This window comes from Euprymna scolopes, chromosome 15, assembly GCF_053919585.1.
Source record: "Euprymna scolopes isolate OS-2025 chromosome 15, ASM5391958v1, whole genome shotgun sequence".
NCBI lineage: Eukaryota > Metazoa > Mollusca > Cephalopoda > Sepiida > Sepiolidae > Euprymna > Euprymna scolopes.
The window spans coordinates 98,186,704-98,210,936 of NC_136496.1; the positions used below are offsets into that span (position 1 = coordinate 98,186,704).

The following is a 24,233-nucleotide window of genomic DNA, read 5'->3' on the forward strand; positions in this document are numbered from 1 at the left end:
ACCGAATGCTGTGTAATTAGACACAATAACGGATGATATCTAAGCAAACAAAATAAGGAATGATGTGAAATTAGACACAATAACGGATGATATCTAAGCAAACAAAATAATGAATGCTGTGTAATTAGACACAATAACAGATGATATCTAAGCAAACAAAATAACGAATGCTGTGTAATTAGACACAATAACGGATGATATCTAAGCAAACAAAACAACGAATGCTGTGAAATTAGACACAATGACGGATGATATCTAAGCAAACAAAATAACGAATGCTGTGTAATTAGACACAATAACGGATGATATCTAAGCAAACAAAATACCGAATGCTGTGTAATTAGACACAATAACGGATGATATCTAAGCAAACAAAATAACGAATGCTGTGTAATTAGACACAATAACGGATGCTATCTAAGCAAAAAAAAATAAGGAATGATGTGAAATTAGACACAATAACGGATGACATCTAAGCAAACAAAATAAGGAATGATGTGTAATTAGACACAATAACGGATGATATCTAAGCAAACAAAATAACGAATGCTGTGTAATTAGACACAATAACGGATGATATCTAAGCAAACAAAATAAGGAATGATGTGTAATTAGACACAATAACGGATGATATCTAAGCAAACAAAATAACGAATGAGGTGTAATTAGACACAATAACAGATGGTATCTAAGCAAACAAAATAACGAATGATGTGTACTTAGACACAATAACGGATGAAAACTAAGCAAACAAAATAACGAATGTTGTGTACTTAGACACAATAACGGATGATATCTAAGCAAACAAAATAACGAATGAGGTGTAATTAGACACAATAACAGATAGTATCTGAGAAAAGAAAAACAACAAATCGTGTGTAATTAGGAATGATAACGGATGGTATCTAAGCAAACAAAATTTAAAATGATGTCTTATTTAACATGATAAAAGATAATAGCTAAGGAAACAAAATAAGGGATGATGTGAAATAAGACAGGATAACGGATAGTATCTAAGAAAAAAAAACAACGAACGATGTGTAGTTAAGAACGATAACAGATGGCATCTAAGCTAACAAGAAAACAGATTATGTGTAATTAGACACGATAAAAATTGTATCTAAGCCAAAAAAATTTCAAATGATGTCTAATTTGATGCTATAAGAGATGGTATTTAAGGAAACAAAATAAGGAATGATGTGAAATTAGACACAATAACAGATGATATGTAAGCAAACAAATAACAAATGCTTTGTAATAAGACACAATAACGGATGATATCTAAGCAAACAAAATAACGAATGCTGTGTAATTAGACACAATAACGGATGATATCTAAGCAAACAAAATAACGAATGCTGTGTAATTAGACACAATAACGGATGATATCTAAGCAAACAAAATAAGGAATGATGTGTAATTAGACACAATAACGGATGATATCTAAGCAAAAAAAACAACGAATGCTGTGTAATTAGACACAATAACGGATGATATCTAAGCAAACAAAATAAGGAATGATGTGTAATTAGACACAATAACGGATGATATCTAAGCAGAAAAAACAACGAATGCTGTGTAATTAGACACAATAACGGATGATATCTAAGCAAACAAAATAACGAATGCTGTGTAATTAGACACAATAACGGATGATATCTAAGCAAACAAAATAAGGAATGATATGTAATTAGACACAATAACGGATGATATCTAAGCAAACAAAATAACGAATGCTGTGTAATTAGACACAATAACGGATGATATCTAAGCAAACAAATAACGAATGCTGTGTAATTAGACACAATAACGGATGATATCCAAGCAAACATATAACAAATGCTTTGTAATTAGACACAATAACGGATGATATCTAAGCAAACAAAATCAGGAATGATGTGTAATTAGACACAATAACGGATGATATCTAAGCAAACAAAATACCGAATGCTGTGTAATTAGACACAATAACGGATGATATCTAAGCAAACAAAATAAGGAATGATGTGTAATTAGACACAATAACGGATGATATCTAAGCAAACAAAATAACAAATGCTTTGTAATAAGACACAATAACGGATGATATCTAAGCAAACAAAATAAGGAATGATGTGTAATTAGACACAATAACGGATGATATCTAAGCAAACAAAATACCGAATGCTGTGTAATTAGACACAATGACGGATGATATCTAAGCAAACAAAATCAGGAATGATGTGTAATTAGACACAATAACGGATTATATCTAAGCAAACAAATAACAAATGCTGTGTAATAAGACACAACAATGGATGATATCTAAGCAAACAAAATACCGAATGCTGTGTAATTAGACACAATAACGGATGATATCTAAGCAAACAAAATACCGAATGCTGTGTAATAAGACACAATAACGGATGATATCTAAGCAAACAAAATAACGAATGTTGTGTAATTAGACACAATAACGGATGATATCTAAGCAAACAAAATAACGAATGCTGTGTAATTAGACACAATAACGGATGATATCTAAGCAAACAAAATAACGAATGCTGTGTAATTAGACACAATAACGGATGATATCTAAGCAAACAAAATACCGAATGCTGTGTAATTAGACACAATAACGGATGATATCTAAGCAAACAAAATAAGGAATGATGTGAAATTAGACACAATAACGGATGATATCCAAGCAAACAAATAACAAATGCTTTGTAATTAGACACAATAACGGATGATATCTAAGCAAACAAAATAACGAATGCTGTGTAATTAGACACAATAACGGATGATATCTAAGCAAACAAAATACCGAATGCTGTGTAATTAGACACAATAACGGATGATATCTAAGCAAACAAAATAACGAATGCTGTGTAATTAGACACAATAACGGATGATATCTAAGCAAACAAAATAACGAATGCTGTGTAATTAGACACAATAACGGATGATATCTAAGCAAACAAAATACCGAATGCTGTGTAATTAGACACAATAACGGATGATATCTAAGCAAACAAAATAACGAATGCTGTGTAATTAGACACAATAACGGATGATATCTAAGCAAACAAAATACCGAATGCTGTGTAATTAGACACAATAACGGATGATATCTAAGCAAACAAAACAACGAATGCTGTGTAATTAGACACAATAACGGATGATATCTAAGCAAACAAAATAACGAATGCTGTGTAATTAGACACAATAACGGATGATATCTAACCAAACAAAACAACGAATGCTGTGTAATTAGACACAATAACGGATGATATCTAAGCAAACAAAATAAGAAATGCTGTGTAATTAGACACAATAACGGATGATATCTAAGCAAACAAAATAACGAATGCTGTGTAATTAGACACAATAACGGATGATATCTAAGCAAACAAAATAAGGAATGATGTGTAATTAGACACAATAACGGATGATATCTAAGCAAACAAAATAAGGAATGCTGTGTAATTAGACACAATAACGGATGATATATAAGCAAACAAAATAACAAATGCTCTGTAATTAGACACAATAACGGATGATATCTAACCAAACAAAATAACGAATGCTGTGTAATTAGACACAATAACGGATGATATCTTACAAAACAAAATAAGGAATGATGTGATAGTAGACACATTAACGGATGATATCTAAGCAAACAAAATAAGGAATGATGTGTAATTAGACACAATAACGGATGATATCTAAGCAAACAAAATAACGAATGAGGTGTAATTAGACACAATAACAGATGGTATCTAAGCAAACAAAATAACGAATGATGTGTAATTAGACACAATAACGGATGAAAACTTAGCAAACAAAATAACGAATGTTGTGTACTTAGACACAATAACGGATGATATCTAAGCAAACAAAATAACGAATGAGGTGTAATTAGACACAATAACAGGTAGTATCTGAGAAAAGAAAAACAACAAATCGTGTGTAATTAGGAATGATAACGGATGGTATTTAAGCAAACAAAATTTAAAATGATGTCTTATTTAACATGATAACAGATAATAGCTAAGGAAACAAAATAAGGGATGATGTGAAATAAGACAGGATAACGGATAGTATCTAAGAAAAAAAAACAACGAACGATGTGTAGTTAAGAACGATAACAGATGGCATCTAAGCTAACAAGAAAACAGATTATGTGTAATTAGACACGATAAAAATTGTATCTAAGCAAAAATAAATTTCAAATGATGTCTAATTTGATGCTATAAGAGATGGTATTTAAGGAAACAAAATAAGGAATGATGTGAAATTAGACACAATAACAGATGATATCTAAGCAAACAAATAACAAATGCTTTGTAATAAGACACAATAACGGATGATATCTAAGCAAACAAAATAAGGAATGATGTGTAATTAGACACAATAACGGATGATATCTAAGCAAACAAATAACAAATGCTTTGTAATAAGACACAATAACGGATGATATCTAAGCAAACAAAATAACGAATGCTGTGTAATTAGACACAATAACGGATGATATCTAAGCAAACAAAATAACGAATGCTGTGTAATTAGACACAATAACGGATGATATCTAAGCAAACAAAATAAGGAATGATGTGTAATTAGACACAATAACGGATGATATCTAAGCAAACAAAACAACGAATGCTGTGTAATTAGACACAATAACGGATGATATCTAAGCAAACAAAATAAGGAATGATGTGTAATTAGACACAATAACGGATGATATCTAAGCAGAAAAAACAACGAATGCTGTGTAATTAGACACAATAACGGATGATATCTAAGCAAACAAAATAACGAATGCTGTGTAATTAGACACAATAACGGATGATATCTAAGCAAACAAAATAAGGAATGATATGTAATTAGACACAATAACGGATGATATCTAAGCAAACAAAATAACGAATGCTGTGTAATTAGACACAATAACGGATGATATCTAAGCAAACAAATAACAAATGCTGTGTAATTAGACACAATAACGGATGATATCCAAGCAAACATATAACAAATGCTTTGTAATTAGACACAATAACGGATGATATCTAAGCAAACAAAATAAGGAATGCTGTGTAATTAGACACAATAACGGATGATATCTAAGCAAACAAAATCAGGAATGATGTGTAATTAGACACAATAACGGATGATATCTAAGCAAACAAAATACCGAATGCTGTGTAATTAGACACAATAACGGATGATATCTAAGCAAACAAAATAAGGAATGCTGTGTAATTAGACACAATAACGGATGATATCTAAGCAAACAAAATCAGGAATGATGTGTAATTAGACACAATAACGGATGATATCTAAGCAAACAAAATACCGAATGCTGTGTAATTAGACACAATAACGGATGATATCTAAGCAAACAAAATAAGGAATGATGTGTAATTAGACACAATAACGGATGATATCTAAGCAAACAAAATAACAAATGCTTTGTAATAAGACACAATAACGGATGATATCTAAGCAAACAAAATAAGGAATGATGTGTAATTAGACACAATAACGGATGATATCTAAGCAAACAAAATACCGAATGCTGTGTAATTAGACACAATGACGGATGATATCTAAGCAAACAAAATAACGAATGATGTGTAATTAGACACAATAACGGATGATATCTAAGCAAACAAAATAAGGAATGATGTGTAATTAGACACAATAACGGATGATATCTAAGCAAACAAATAACAAATGCTGTGTAATAAGACACAATATTGGATGATATCAAAGCAAACAAAATACCGAATGCTGTGTAATTAGACACAATAACGGATGATATCTAAGCAAACAAAATACCGAATGCTGTGTAATAAGACACAATAACGGATGATATATAAGCAAACAAAATAACGAATGCTGTGTAATTAGACACAATAACGGATGATATCTAAGCAAACAAAATAACGAATGCTGTATAATTAGACACAATAACGGATGATATCTAAGCAAACAAAATACCGAATGCTGTGTAATTAGACACAATAACGGATGATATCTAAGCAAACAAAATAAGGAATGATGTGTAATTAGACACAATAACGGATGATATCCAAGCAAACAAATAACAAATGCTTTGTAATTAGACACAATAACGGATGATATCTAAGCAAACAAAATAACGAATGCTGTGTAATTAGACACAATAACGGATGATATCTAAGCAAACAAAATAACGAATGCTGTGTAATTAGACACAATAACGGATGATATCTAAGCAAACAAAATACCGAATGCTGTGTAATTAGACACAATAACGGATGATATCTAAGCAAACAAAATAACGAATGCTGTGTAATTAGACACAATAACGGATGATATCTAAGCAAACAAAATAAGGAATGATGTGTAATTAGACACAATAACGGATGATATCTAAGCAGAAAAAACAACGAATGCTGTGTAATTAGACACAATAACGGATGATATCTAAGCAAACAAAATAACGAATGCTGTGTAATTAGACACAATAACGGATGATATCTAAGCAAACAAAATAAGGAATGATATGTAATTAGACACAATAACGGATGATATCTAAGCAAACAAAATAACGAATGCTGTGTAATTAGACACAATAACGGATGATATCTAAGCAAACAAATAACGAATGCTGTGTAATTAGACACAATAACGGATGATATCCAAGCAAACATATAACAAATGCTTTGTAATTAGACACAATAACGGATGATATCTAAGCAAACAAAATCAGGAATGATGTGTAATTAGACACAATAACGGATGATATCTAAGCAAACAAAATACCGAATGCTGTGTAATTAGACACAATAACGGATGATATCTAAGCAAACAAAATAAGGAATGATGTGTAATTAGACACAATAACGGATGATATCTAAGCAAACAAAATAACAAATGCTTTGTAATAAGACACAATAACGGATGATATCTAAGCAAACAAAATAAGGAATGATGTGTAATTAGACACAATAACGGATGATATCTAAGCAAACAAAATACCGAATGCTGTGTAATTAGACACAATGACGGATGATATCTAAGCAAACAAAATCAGGAATGATGTGTAATTAGACACAATAACGGATTATATCTAAGCAAACAAATAACAAATGCTGTGTAATAAGACACAACAATGGATGATATCTAAGCAAACAAAATACCGAATGCTGTGTAATTAGACACAATAACGGATGATATCTAAGCAAACAAAATACCGAATGCTGTGTAATAAGACACAATAACGGATGATATCTAAGCAAACAAAATAACGAATGTTGTGTAATTAGACACAATAACGGATGATATCTAAGCAAACAAAATAACGAATGCTGTGTAATTAGACACAATAACGGATGATATCTAAGCAAACAAAATAACGAATGCTGTGTAATTAGACACAATAACGGATGATATCTAAGCAAACAAAATACCGAATGCTGTGTAATTAGACACAATAACGGATGATATCTAAGCAAACAAAATAAGGAATGATGTGAAATTAGACACAATAACGGATGATATCCAAGCAAACAAATAACAAATGCTTTGTAATTAGACACAATAACGGATGATATCTAAGCAAACAAAATAACGAATGCTGTGTAATTAGACACAATAACGGATGATATCTAAGCAAACAAAATACCGAATGCTGTGTAATTAGACACAATAACGGATGATATCTAAGCAAACAAAATAACGAATGCTGTGTAATTAGACACAATAACGGATGATATCTAAGCAAACAAAATAACGAATGCTGTGTAATTAGACACAATAACGGATGATATCTAAGCAAACAAAATACCGAATGCTGTGTAATTAGACACAATAACGGATGATATCTAAGCAAACAAAATAACGAATGCTGTGTAATTAGACACAATAACGGATGATATCTAAGCAAACAAAATACCGAATGCTGTGTAATTAGACACAATAACGGATGATATCTAAGCAAACAAAACAACGAATGCTGTGTAATTAGACACAATAACGGATGATATCTAAGCAAACAAAATAACGAATGCTGTGTAATTAGACACAATAACGGATGATATCTAACCAAACAAAACAACGAATGCTGTGTAATTAGACACAATAACGGATGATATCTAAGCAAACAAAATAAGAAATGCTGTGTAATTAGACACAATAACGGATGATATCTAAGCAAACAAAATAACGAATGCTGTGTAATTAGACACAATAACGGATGATATCTAAGCAAACAAAATAAGGAATGATGTGTAATTAGACACAATAACGGATGATATCTAAGCAAACAAAATAAGGAATGCTGTGTAATTAGACACAATAACGGATGATATATAAGCAAACAAAATAACAAATGCTCTGTAATTAGACACAATAACGGATGATATCTAACCAAACAAAATAACGAATGCTGTGTAATTAGACACAATAACGGATGATATCTTACAAAACAAAATAAGGAATGATGTGATAGTAGACACATTAACGGATGATATCTAAGCAAACAAAATAAGGAATGATGTGTAATTAGACACAATAACGGATGATATCTAAGCAAACAAAATAACGAATGAGGTGTAATTAGACACAATAACAGATGGTATCTAAGCAAACAAAATAACGAATGATGTGTAATTAGACACAATAACGGATGAAAACTTAGCAAACAAAATAACGAATGTTGTGTACTTAGACACAATAACGGATGATATCTAAGCAAACAAAATAACGAATGAGGTGTAATTAGACACAATAACAGGTAGTATCTGAGAAAAGAAAAACAACAAATCGTGTGTAATTAGGAATGATAACGGATGGTATTTAAGCAAACAAAATTTAAAATGATGTCTTATTTAACATGATAACAGATAATAGCTAAGGAAACAAAATAAGGGATGATGTGAAATAAGACAGGATAACGGATAGTATCTAAGAAAAAAAAACAACGAACGATGTGTAGTTAAGAACGATAACAGATGGCATCTAAGCTAACAAGAAAACAGATTATGTGTAATTAGACACGATAAAAATTGTATCTAAGCAAAAATAAATTTCAAATGATGTCTAATTTGATGCTATAAGAGATGGTATTTAAGGAAACAAAATAAGGAATGATGTGAAATTAGACACAATAACAGATGATATCTAAGCAAACAAATAACAAATGCTTTGTAATAAGACACAATAACGGATGATATCTAAGCAAACAAAATAAGGAATGATGTGTAATTAGACACAATAACGGATGATATCTAAGCAAACAAATAACAAATGCTTTGTAATAAGACACAATAACGGATGATATCTAAGCAAACAAAATAACGAATGCTGTGTAATTAGACACAATAACGGATGATATCTAAGCAAACAAAATAACGAATGCTGTGTAATTAGACACAATAACGGATGATATCTAAGCAAACAAAATAAGGAATGATGTGTAATTAGACACAATAACGGATGATATCTAAGCAAACAAAACAACGAATGCTGTGTAATTAGACACAATAACGGATGATATCTAAGCAAACAAAATAAGGAATGATGTGTAATTAGACACAATAACGGATGATATCTAAGCAGAAAAAACAACGAATGCTGTGTAATTAGACACAATAACGGATGATATCTAAGCAAACAAAATAACGAATGCTGTGTAATTAGACACAATAACGGATGATATCTAAGCAAACAAAATAAGGAATGATATGTAATTAGACACAATAACGGATGATATCTAAGCAAACAAAATAACGAATGCTGTGTAATTAGACACAATAACGGATGATATCTAAGCAAACAAAAAACAAATGCTGTGTAATTAGACACAATAACGGATGATATCCAAGCAAACATATAACAAATGCTTTGTAATTAGACACAATAACGGATGATATCTAAGCAAACAAAATAAGGAATGCTGTGTAATTAGACACAATAACGGATGATATCTAAGCAAACAAAATCAGGAATGATGTGTAATTAGACACAATAACGGATGATATCTAAGCAAACAAAATACCGAATGCTGTGTAATTAGACACAATAACGGATGATATCTAAGCAAACAAAATAAGGAATGCTGTGTAATTAGACACAATAACGGATGATATCTAAGCAAACAAAATCAGGAATGATGTGTAATTAGACACAATAACGGATGATATCTAAGCAAACAAAATACCGAATGCTGTGTAATTAGACACAATAACGGATGATATCTAAGCAAACAAAATAAGGAATGATGTGTAATTAGACACAATAACGGATGATATCTAAGCAAACAAAATAACAAATGCTTTGTAATAAGACACAATAACGGATGATATCTAAGCAAACAAAATAAGGAATGATGTGTAATTAGACACAATAACGGATGATATCTAAGCAAACAAAATACCGAATGCTGTGTAATTAGACACAATGACGGATGATATCTAAGCAAACAAAATAACGAATGATGTGTAATTAGACACAATAACGGATGATATCTAAGCAAACAAAATAAGGAATGATGTGTAATTAGACACAATAACGGATGATATCTAAGCAAACAAATAACAAATGCTGTGTAATAAGACACAATATTGGATGATATCAAAGCAAACAAAATACCGAATGCTGTGTAATTAGACACAATAACGGATGATATCTAAGCAAACAAAATACCGAATGCTGTGTAATAAGACACAATAACGGATGATATATAAGCAAACAAAATAACGAATGCTGTGTAATTAGACACAATAACGGATGATATCTAAGCAAACAAAATAACGAATGCTGTATAATTAGACACAATAACGGATGATATCTAAGCAAACAAAATACCGAATGCTGTGTAATTAGACACAATAACGGATAATATCTAAGCAAACAAAATAAGGAATGATGTGTAATTAGACACAATAACGGATGATATCCAAGCAAACAAATAACAAATGCTTTGTAATTAGACACAATAACGGATGATATCTAAGCAAACAAAATAACGAATGCTGTGTAATTAGACACAATAACGGATGATATCTAAGCAAACAAAATAACGAATGCTGTGTAATTAGACACAATAACGGATGATATCTAAGCAAACAAAATACCGAATGCTGTGTAATTAGACACAATAACGGATGATATCTAAGCAAACAAAATAACGAATGCTGTGTAATTAGACACAATAACGGATGATATCTAAGCAAACAAAATAACGAATGCTGTGTAATTAGACACAATAACGGATGATATCTAAGCAAACAAAATAACGAATGCTGTGTAATTAGACACAATAACGGATGATATCTAAGCAAACAAAATACCGAATGCTGTGTAATTAGACACAATAACGGATGATATCTAAGCAAACAAAACAACGAATGCTGTGTAATTAGACACAATAACGGATGATATCTAAGCAAACAAAATAACGAATGCTGTGTAATTAGACACAATAACGGATGATATCTAACCAAACAAAACAACGAATGCTGTGTAATTAGACACAATAACGGATGATATCTAAGCAAACAAAATAAGAAATGCTGTGTAATTAGACACAATAACGGATGATATCTAAGCAAACAAAACAACGAATGCTGTGTAATTAGACACAATAACGGATGATATCTAAGCAAAAAAAATAAGGAATGATGTGTAATTAGACACAATAACGGATGATATCTAAGCAAACAAAATAAGGAATGCTGTGTAATTAGACACTATAACGGATGATATATAAGCAAACAAAATAACAAATGCTCTGTAATTAGACACAATAACGGATGATATCTAAGCAAACAAAATAAGGAATGCTGTGTAATTAGACACAATAACGGATGATATCTTACAAAACAAAATAAGGAATGATGTGATAGTAGACACAATAACGGATGATATCTAAGCAAACAAAATAACGATTGCTGTGTAATTAGACACAATAACGGATGATATCTAACCAAATAAAATAACGAATGCTGTGTAATTTGACACGATAACGGATGATATCTTAGCAAACAGAAAAAAACAAATGCTATCTAGTAAGACGAATACTTTTGAAATAATGAAAGGTGATGGGGATTTAATTAGATGTAAAAAGCATGAAATAACGAAAACTTTAATTAAACAAAATAATGAATGCTTTGGAATTAAAAACATGTGCTCGAAATAACGAATTTTCTGTTATACTAAATAATCAATTCTGTCTATTTAGAAAAAATTCGTGAATTCTGTCTAATTAGACAGGATAAAGAATGATTCTTAAAATAACGAATGCTGTCTAAATAGACAAAATAACGAATATCTATTAAGACAAAATATAAAATATGTGAACATTAGGAAATCAGTTTTTTTATACTTAACAAAAATACTTACGCTCGCAACTTCCGTTGGAAATTTTAATATCATCGAGAAGCAAGGTAAGCTTCCTGTCCTGTCCTGTTATACCAGTAAACTGAATTCTTTTCAAGGTCTTATTGTTATTTCCATCTAATTCTGGATGTAAATCCATGCACCCATAATTCCATCTAACGCCATGGTTTCCAGAGTCTTGCCAATCATGCTCAGTCCAGTCACCCAAGGGAGCAGATATATCTCTAAACGACACTTGAAGCTCACCTGGCATATCACCATTCATATAGTAATAAAACTCAATTTTCTGTTTTTCACTTATTTTCATGTTTTGTGATACCATATAACTTTTCATTCCTTCTCTGTCGTAGTAGCTCAACAGTACCGCAAATCGTCCTGCAAATAAGAAATGGGAATAAATAAAAATATAAATCATTCTACTGTGACACATTCATTCACTGAATGTGTATACAGCCTTTATTGACGTTTCTTGGTCGATTTCAGGTTGTCGATCGTCTATGGAGACAGAACTATTGGGACACCAAATTTTCAGTGTTTAAAAAAGTTTATTTAAAACAGAAAAGAGTAACAAGTTATTTTCGTATACGTAAGAGATAGAAAAAGCAGGAAAGAAAGGGACAGGGATAGGGATAGAAAGAGAGACTGATACCCCCATCTCGCTACACTCAACTACATTACTCTTGCTGCCCCCATTTTTGTGACAACACGTAGACGCTTTTTTTCCTCCATGAAATCTCGCCAGCTAAATGAAAGAAAAAAAAATTCATATGCGTGTTTGCGTATGAGAGAGAGAAAGAGAGGGCGAGAGAGAGAAAGAAAAGAAAAGGGGAAGATGACAGAGATAAACGGATAGCCCTATACTCGACCATATTCAGCTTGTTGTATCCATTTTGAAGATAGTATGTACACCTGTTTTTCCTCCTTGAAATCTCGCCAGTAAAGTAAAAGAAGAAAACGCCCTCTAAAATCACGTGATTTCGTTACTTCCATCGGTATGACTTCTGAATCTAAAATTTTCACACTAAAATACGGCTCTCGCTCTCTATCACTACAAGAGGGTACAACTTACCATAAATTTATCCAGGAATTGAAACGTCGGCTCATCTTTGGTCAAGTCTACTCGTAAACGACACTTGTTTATTTTAAAATTTACAAAAGTTCAATTTACAACTAAAAACGCTCAAATTCAAATGAGTAAGACAGTGCCACTAAGTCGTAAGAGGCTACAATGATGGGGATCAGATTTACCGGGACATTATGTAGGGAGTTGAGCAGCAAAATGTCATTTCACATTACACTTGAACTTCTGCACATCAGTACAATCAGGGAAGCAGGGACATGTGAGGGAATTCTCAAGTCTAGCAGCTCTAAGGAAGAATCTATTTGAGTAGTAGGGTTAACAACATCTAGGGATCTCTACAGTTCCAGGTGGGATTTTGCTACTTTTCTGGTTTGTCGGGGTATTTACGTCGAGGGGGTATTAGTGCTTTGAGTTCGTCTGAGCACTTACCATTAAAGTACTTGTAAAACAGGCGCAGAGATCCCACATTTCGGCGATTGGACAGAGATTGGAGTTTGGCCGACAGTGCGGGGCCTATTATGCTGACGACTCTTTTTTAACCCTATCTAGTAGCGAGAGACTAGTGGCAGATCCACTAGTCCAGATGTGACAACAATATTCCATTCATGGGTGAATAGTGGCCTTGTAGAGATACCGGATACTTTCAGGTATAAATAATCTTCTAGCACAGTAGAGACAGTCTACCTTGCTTGCAACAGCCTTGGCGATTTACTCAATGCATTTATTCCAATACATGTTGTTTGTGAATTTTAATCTTAGGAGTTCAAGACAAAATTAATACAACGATTGGATTTCGCTTACAAGTTTACTCCAAATAGTAACCTCCTTACGTCCAAGTAGCAATATACCTTCTTTGGTTTGAATAAGAGTCATAAATAAATAAATAAATAAATAAATAATGACGTTCGGCAAGAGGCATCTGACGAAGGGCGATGGTTATATAGTCCGAAACGTTAATAGAATAAAAAATTTCGAGACGCTAATATATTTGTTCAGACAGGCTTCAAAAGCCCGTAAAAATCTGTTTTTAAAAATTAATAATCGATAGGCAGAGTTCCGAACAATTTTTTTTTTTAATGTGAGAACAGAGTATTTCTTTACCTTACATCGATATCATAAGAAATATTTGTTTCTGATTTTTTCCGGGTGACGATTGATAATTCGTATTGTTTCGATTATTCGTACTACTGTTCTCATTTTGACTTATTTTCACAACGTGCAAACTCCGACCTTCTTCGGGTTTATTTTGTTGACCTCGGGACTATTTCTTTCGAACTCGGGAATCTGTATAGAATTCACGGAAATATTTATTTAATCCACGGAAGTAGCATGCTCTTAGTACTAGACTGGTAACAATCTGAGAATACCAGGCGCTGTATGTAGAAGGACCTTGACACCTCTCCAAAAAACAGCAAAAACCTAACTTTGTCATCTCTCTTAACCTGGATATACATGCGACTGAGAGCCGCTTGTGAATTGAATGTTCCCATGATACTTCCTCTTTAAGAGGATACTGTGTTAATTTCGTGTGGAACATTATATTTGAGTGCATGTGTTGTTAATTAAATACTCCGTGACGAGTTCTATTAGGTTGACAAGAGAGTTCTTCCAGAATTTTGATTTTGATTTCAAATGACGTATTTTGAGATAAGTTTTCGTTATAATACCTTTATTTTATATATCATTTTTAAGATCGTTTTTCGCTCTATCTAATCATTTAATTACAATCGTTTAAAAACAATTATATCTTCTTTTCAGAAGATTGAAAAAAACAAATTCACACAATTTTCTTATTTCAGTTCAAGCTGTTTCAACAGCTTGCGCTATCATCGAAGCGTTTGGCTCAGGAACCACTACTGAACGCACAGCACAATGGTGGTTTAAAAAATTTCGCCGCGGCGACGAAAATCTTAAAGATGATGAGCAATCAATTAAGATCCTTACTCGAAGCCAATCCACACAGAACTGTTCGTAAACTTGCTTCTAGATTAGACGTAACCTATACGACGATTTCTAACCGCTTGCAAGAGATTGGAAAGACAAAAAATCTTGATAAATGGGTGCTTCACGAATTGAACGACAGCCAAAATAAACGCCGTTATAAAGTGTCATCTTCCCTTCTTTTACGCAATAAAAACGATCGACGGGTTGTGACTTGCGATGAAAAGTGGGGTTTTACGACAACTGGCGACGCTGGAGGGTTAGGGTTAGGGTTAGACGCCGACGAATCTCCACGACATTTCTCAAAACCGGAGTTGAACCAAACTGCCTGCGACTAATCTTATCCATTACAGTTTTTCTTGTTTTTTTTTTTTTTGTTTTGTTTTTTTAATGCAGGCGAAACTATTACGACGGAGAATTACTGTCAAAAAGTAGATAAAATGCATTAGAAACTTCGACACCAACCCCTAGCATTAGTCCACAGTAAAAGCCCAATTCTGCTCCATGACAATGCCCGACTGCACGTTGTTAAACTGACCTTGCAGAAGTTGAACGAATTGCGCTACAAAACTCTGCCTCATCCGCCATACTTTTCAAACCTCTCACCTACCGACTACCACTTTTTAAAGCATCTCGACAACTTTTGCATGTGAAATGCTTCAAAAGCCTAAACAATATCAAAAATGCATTCAGGGACCTCATCTCCACCAGAACGCAAGATTTTTACGATACACTTGGTTTGCGTTGAAAAAGTGTATGGATTCTGATGGAGCTTATTTTGGCTCGGGCCGAGATATGTTCATCTGAATTTAAAAATAAAAAGCCGCGAGAACTTTCTTGTCAATCTGATGGTATTTTTTTCTTTTTTTTTTTTACATAAAAACAAGGAACATTGCCACTTTGGTGTAGGGGGCTACTATCAGGGGCAACAACTACTGGGGTACTATGTAGGGATTTGGACAGCAAGTTTCACGTTACACTTGAACTTCTGCACGTCAGTACAGTTGGGGAAGGAGGGACCTGGAATAGAATTCCAAAGTCTAGCGGCTCTGGGAAATAAACTACTGGAGTAGAAAGATCTTTTACATCGAGGGATCTCTACAGTGAGGGGTGGGATTTAGCAGCCTGTCAGGTTTGGCGAGGGTGTTCACGTCGTGGGGGCACAGGTGCTTGCAGTTCGTCAGAGCATTCAGCATTAAAATACTTGTAGAACAGGCAGAGGGATGCAAAATTTCGTCGATGGGACAGAGGCTGAAGCTTAGATGCCATTTCAGGGCCTATCAGATTTGCGACTCTCTTTTGAACCTTGTCAAGGAGCGAGAGACTAGTAGCAGATGCACCAGCCCAAATATGACAGCAATACTCCATACATGGGCGAATGGTGGCCTTATAGAGGTACAGGATACTTTCGGGTGTTAGTAGTTTTCTAGCACGGTAGAGAGAGCCCACCTTTCTTGCAGCGGCCCTGGCAATGCTTTCAATGTAATTGTTCCAACTCATGTTTCCTGTGAACGTTAGGCCAAGGAGGTTGAAAGATACGGAGTCGTTGGCCATTGCTATAGGTGGTAGAGAATGTTTCTTGTAATTATTGAATGAAACTAGTTTAGTCTTGGCGGCATTGAACGTGACCATCCATTTTTGTCCCCATTCCACTACAGATTGGAGGTCATCCTCTAGTGTTTCTGCCATTTCTATAGATATGTGTTCATTTGTTTTCCTGTCGTGCCTGTTATAGAGTATGGTGTCATCAACATATATACCCATCTCAGAGGCAATTTTGTCGGGGAGGTCATTTATGAATATCAGGAAAAGTAGAGGTCCAAGGATAGACCCCTGAGGCACTCCCGCATTTATATCACATTGTTTAGATGTACGACCGTCGAGGACAATCTGATTTTTTCTCTTATCTAAGAAGGATTTAATTATGTTAAGTATTCTACCAGTGATACCGTATGATCTAATTTTCCTGAGGAGACTCTTATTCCATACCCTGTCAAAAGCCTTAGATATATCTAGAGCTACCGCTCTGCCCTCCCCCGTTGATTTGCTGTTGATTTGTGGTTGTTAAGTATATATATTATGCCAGCGGCATTCACCCTATGCGGAGTGAACCGGCTTTTTCTAAAAGAGGGAAATGTGAAGGGAATGTTACGTTCACAAAACTGTCCCCAGTCAAATGTATATCTCAGTCAAGAGAGATTATGATGTTAGGTTTTTGCCATTTTTGCAGAGAGGTGCCGACATCTTTCTACATACAGCATCTGGTATTCCCAAATAGTCACCAATTTGGTGCTGACAAGATTCAACGTTGCTTAACTTCAAGCATCTAGAGAGAATCGGTGTCTCAACGTGATTATACCGTATATAAGTATTTTATATCATAGTGATTGCAATGTTTGTGTTCACGAGCAAAATAGAAAGGAGGAACGTGATAACTTACCATGCGGTTTATTTGTCGTATGATCATAAATTGGGGCTCGATAATCTGATCCGGACATTTGGTTCCATGAAGCGGATGATCCATTTCCTTGGATAACTTGATATCCACACATTGATTGCTCAAATGTACATGATGATGTGTCTATGTCTGTAGAATGAAACAAACAAAAAAGATGCAATTTTCTTTTATTATTAATTTTAGCATTACTTATTTCAAACAATGAGTTCGTTTAAAGATTGTATGATGTAAAATGACACCTACATTATGTCTGCACTGCGCATGATATATCAGGTTGGCGAAAAAGGCTTTGCCGATTTGTAGAAATGATCTTAATTTTATACACATTGTTATTTAAAAATATCACCAAGATTAATGTATAACTTTTTCTGTCTGATTATTAAAACATCATTCGTATTTTTCTGCAATATTCTTCGCATCCATGCGATCCAAAAAATACCTTTTTTAGGTGACAGAAAAAGTAACATCTTCCATCATGATAATGCTCGTTCTTACGCAGCACTACAGACCAAAGATTTCCTAACCTGCAGATTCTTCTTACTTAGGTCGCTTGGATTATCATTTATTTCGAGGATTACAAAGTCATTTAGATGACCTTAGGCGAACATCACGAAAGGATAGTCAACATGAGTAAGATTCATATTTTACCTCAAAACCTAAAGAATTTTACATGCGATACATTTATAAGCTCGTTGACAGATGGAATCCAGCTATGGAGAGCAAAACTCATTATTATTGTTGTGAATACAGATTTTCAAAAACGGTTTTTCATTTTCAAGATGAAATTTTAAATTGGCAGAAACTATAGATACCTTTTAAGTATAAAACAAGCAATTTTATGTTCCTAAAAATGAACAAACCATGCAATTCACACAATCTGTTTTATACATCTGGATTTCAACACTGATTTTTATATTATGAGAACACAGTTTGTTATAGTGAAGTAGATTTTTAAAACGAGTTATTGGATCACTATTTTTAAAATAAAGTGCAGCAAAGACAAATTTATTTATTGCCTTTGAAACCAATACTATATTATGAATACAATATAATAATCAATAGAGAATGATCTCTGTAATAATAAATTTAAGTATAAAACAAGCAATTTTATGTTCCTAAGAATGAACAAACCATGTAATTCACACAATATGTTTTACACATTTGGATTTCAACATTGATTTTTATATTATGATAAAACAGTTTGTTATAGCGAAGTAGATTTTTAAAACAAATTACAGGATCACTATTTTCAAGATAAAGCAAATCCGATCTTTTCATCTTGTTGATGCATATACAAATGTTATGGCAAAATGCTCTGCATTGTTTTTTGAGGATAAATACAAATTTCTACTTCGATGTTATGTTCCCGACTAGAGTTAAGTCAATAAATCGGAATGAGGAATCAGAAAAATCAGAACCTTTATAGGTATCGATATCAGATCGGCGCAACGGTTCCGCCGGTTTGTAGAAAGAAACATTATAAATGATTGTAATTTATTTTATACATGTTGTTATTACTTAAACATTTCCCCATGATTAATTTAACTTCTTTCTGATTATGAAAACATCAATCATATTTTTCTGCAATATTCTCACCAATGTTGACACAAGAGCGACCTTCTTTAATCAACAGAAAAGGAGTCATCTTCCATCCTGACAATGTTTGTCGTCACACGACACCACTAACTAAAGTTACTACGATAATTTTGTTGAGAAATCTTGCATCATCTTACATATTTTGCTGACCTACCTCTCTTGGATTATTACTTATTTTGAGGATCAAAAACATTAAGATGACCTTGAGTTTACATCACGGGAGGAGATTGAATATGAGTAAGATTTATATTTTATATCAAAATCTAAAGAATTTTTACACCGTTGACAAATGGAATCAAGTTATATGTTGTTTTTGTCATAAATAAAGATTTTCAAAAATACAGTGTTTTATTCTGAAGGTAAAATTTTAAATCGGCAAAAACTTTTGCACTGAGCTAATATATTGTGCATATCATTATTAGAGCTATTACAAGCGAATATTCTTTTCATTAATTTGACTCTCGATTATATATCAGTTAATATCTTATATGTTTTTGATAGAGTGATGGTATTCTCGATTGATTAACTGTGTTTAACAGTGTCGGATATATTAATCTATTAAACTGTAGAAGAGAAATAGCAAATAACTGTGTTCACAAAATAAAATTTACTCTAGGATAGCGATACAAAATAGTTTTAAAACTAACAAAAACAATAGAAAATAAACAAATAAATAAATAAAATAAACACGAATATACATAAACGATCACACATATATGTATGTATATATATGTGTATATATATGTGCATATATGTATGTACACATATATATATATTTATATATAAACTAAAAAAAACACTTACCTAGTTTTAAAATAGATCCTTTGTCCGATAAAATGCATGCCCATTGGCTGATAGGAAGGGGTGCAGTGGATACTAAAAAGCTGATTGGCTAACTAAATCCTCAATAGAAGAGGACCATATAAAAACGATAAACAACCACAGAATTCGCGCATAAGCCTGAGGAATCCTAGAGTGGATGAAACGCCGAATATTCAGTGTAGCTTAATCGCCATATATATTTTATATATATATATATATATATATATATATATATATATATATATATATATATATATATATATATATATGCAGATAAAGTTATGAACATTATATAGGGCCCGAGAAAAGCCGGGCTGAACTGCTATTTATTTTATAAACAAAAATATCTTTTAGTGCCTTATTGATCATTAGCATATATTTCTATAGTCAAATTTAATAATGTATAGCAAATAACCTAAAATTAAACCTTTCTTTTTAATTATCTTATAAACGAAAGTACTTTTAGTGTCTCATTGATCAATATTATTTCTTTTTATGGTAAAATTTAATTAAAACATGATTTTAACATGAAATTATTCATTTTTTTAATTATCTTATAAACGAAAATACTTTTAGTGTCTTGTTCATCAATGGTATATATTTTTATGGTAAAATTTAATGAAAGTATGTTTTGAATTTTTATTAATCTAAGACTGTATCTTTAATTTTGGTCTTGCTAAAAATATTCCTATTAGCATTTACTTTAAAATACTGATACATCAAATATCTACCGAATATATAAACTGTGTCAATCGCTTTATTGCAGATTAGTAAAATATCAATATTTTACTAAATGTATGTCACACAGATATGAAAATTATATCATTAAAGGACTGTTTCAAGGTTAGTTATTTAACAAAATTTTGTTCAAATTCATGCGATATTCACAAAGTTATGACATTTTATCTATGATTAAGTAATTTATACTGTCCATCGCTTTATTGCAGGTCTTTTAAAATGCCAAAAAAGGGGCGATTCGAAAAGGAAAGGATTGTTGCTGGACTCGCAGACGGATTGTTCATCAAAAATTTAGCTATGCAGCTGGAAAGGGATCCAAGAACTTTGCCTTCATTCGTGAACAACCCCAACCATAAATCCCGAAAGGATAAGGGCACCAGGAGAAACTTTTCAGATCGTGATATTCGGAAAATTCGTAGGGAAGTCAGCCGAAACCCAAACAGCACCAGTGCTTCCATTTTTGCAAGAGCTCGAATTGCTCCAAGATCCAGACAGGCCTGATGTAATGTGTTGAATGAAATGGCAAGGAACATCAAAACTATTCCAACGTGTTCTATTTACAGATGAGACCCGTGCTATTCTTGACGGTCCGAATAGATGACCCAAAGTTTGGAACGGAACTCCAACCCATTACAGAGTTCATCGCTAACAAGGAGGTGGAGGCATCATATTTTGGGCGAGAATCATTAGAGATAAGTTGGTTGGACCATTCCGAGTTCCAGAGGGTGTAAAACTTACCAGCAATGCGTACACAGCCTTTTTGGATAAACATTTGCCACCATGGCTAGATTACCTATCATTGTCACGTCGCTTTCAGATGATTTTTATGCATGGCAATTCTGTTAGGGTGACTGTAGCCTTCCTTGAATCTATGTGATTCTTTGAATAAACTCTCATGGCCTGACACCCGTATTCTCCTGGCCTTAACCCCATTGAATATCTCTGGTCAATATTAAAAAGAAGAGTTTATGAGGGAGGAGAGCAATTTATTTCAAAGAATGCCTTGTGGAGGAACATAATTGATATTGCCAGAACCATGACTCCTTTTTGAGATCAAACAATTGACTTCCCCGTGGGACAAAAGGTTATTTTAAGTTAGTTAAAAAAATGGTGGATATGTCGATAAATAATTCATTTATTTGAGGCTTAGCACCAAGCATGTGCTTTTTCTCATTATTCTTTGACAGAAAATATAATAAAAATAAAGTTTTCATGATAAGACATGGTATTTTTGCCCTTAAACAACATTTTATGAGACACGCAATAAAACAAGTGACAGTGGAAATTCCACGATAAAGAATAAAATGACATAACTTTGTGAATATCACATGAATTTGAATAAAATTTTGGGAATTTACTAACCGTTAAGCAACCGTTTGATGATATAATTTTCATTTTGTTGTGAGGTATATTTCGTGAAATATTGATTTTTACTAATCTGCAATAAAGCGATTGACGCAGTTTATATTTCATTTTTTTTCCTTATAAGAATATGTTTTCAAATTCAAGAATTGTCTTTATATAATTGTTTCCGTTTCAAGAAAATCTTTTAAAGTGCAATTTTTCAACGCTGTACCAAATTATCTCCTTCTATGTCCGGTCCAAGTAATAATTGCCGAGGAATAAATATTGTTGATCCTATAGTAGAAATAAGAGGTGAAAAGCCATATTTATTATGTGCCAGTAGTATTATAGATATAGTAGTATTATAGATATAGTAATATTATAGATATAGTAGTATTATAGATATAGTAGTATTATAGATATCGAGCTACTGTTAGTGATTTAAGCGTAGAATATGCTAGTATTAAACGATTGCTTTGTTTTTGTTGCGTCGTCGGTTTTTAAAGAAATTTTAACTTATAGTATTCAGTGAGTTTCATTAAAATAGTATTGAACAGAAAGCTCAAAGAAGTTTGTAAATATCTCCCAATTTCTATAAATAATGAACAAATGTTGATTATGAAATGAATAATACTGAAACTCGTTCAACAGAGGAGGCATGTAATCCTCACTGATTAAGGCGAAATGTATTCTTTGCTGAACCGAGATGAGAGATGTTCCTTGTCGAACCCCAAAAAGATGAAATCCTTGCTGAGCTTAGATGTATTCCTTGCTGAACTAAGTTGATATATATTCCTCGCTAAACTGAAGCGTATTCCTTACTGAGTCGAGGTATTCCTTGCCATAGCAAGTTGAGATATATTTCTCGTTGAACCGGTGCGAGATGTATTCCTCGCTTAACCGTAATGAGATGTATTCCGTGCCGAACCAAGATGATATATATTCCTCGCTGAAATAAAGCAAGAAATAATCCATTGTTAAGCCGAAGTGGGATGCAATCCTTGTTTAGCCGAGATGAGATGTATTCCTCGCTGATCCGGAGTGAGATGTAGTTTTGTCGAGCTGAGCTGATATGTATTCTTTGTTGAGCTGAGCTAATATCTATTCTTTGCTGAGCTGAGCTGAGATCTATTCTTTGCTGGGCTGAGCTGAGATCTATTCTTTGCTGGGCTGAGCTGATATGTATTCCTTGCTGAGCCGAGGTAAGATTTATTCTTTGCTTATACGAGGTAAAAAAACATAGCAAGTATAATCCGATTTTATTTATCACGTTTATAAATTCCCTGTGGGATTATTACTCATCAAATTGACACCACTGGCACGATGTTTTCCTAATATTTCTCTTCTAGGTTAATTATGAGGATAGAGATCCTATTTACACTAGTATTGCTAAACACAAACTGCTACTTAAGTCTATTTCGAAGAAAACTATTTGGCTGAACCAATCAGAGATTGTAACATCTTTCAGTTCTCTATCTATCTATCTATTTATCTATCTATCTATCTATCTATCTAGATAAGGTTATGTATGCTTATATTTTTGTATGTACATGATTAACTCTTAAACTAATTAATGAAGCATTAGAAATTTTTTAACAGTTGATAGGCGTAAGGGGTTCAAATGTGTATTGTATTTAATTTAATATAGATTTATGAAAAGCGGGTTAAAAGAATTGAATCCTTTCGTGAAAATTTAAATGCCTCCAATTTTTGTGCAAAATGGACAAATAAGGGTAGAAGCTTTTTTTTGTAAAAATTGAGATGAATCTGATTTTTGTGAAACAAAGATAAGTATCATATATATATATATATATATATATATATATATATATATATATATATATATATATATATCAAATTTTAGTCATTCAATGAATTTAA

General features: G+C 32.7%; 1 protein-coding gene across 5 annotated transcripts in view; it reads right to left on the minus strand.

Moving 5' to 3' along the window:
• LOC145294024 (MAM and LDL-receptor class A domain-containing protein 2-like) overlaps positions 1-24,233 on the minus strand; it is a 319,308-nt gene that overhangs the window by 161,299 nt on the left and 133,776 nt on the right. For all 5 annotated transcript variants that reach the window (XM_080140991.1, XM_080140990.1, XM_080140987.1 and 2 more), the window contains 2 exons: positions 17,835-17,981; positions 12,376-12,747 (listed from right to left, as the gene is read on the minus strand). In XM_080140991.1, coding sequence (XP_079997117.1) covers positions 12,376-12,747; positions 17,835-17,981 — 519 coding nt within the window. The remainder of the gene's footprint in view (positions 1-12,375; positions 12,748-17,834; positions 17,982-24,233) is intronic.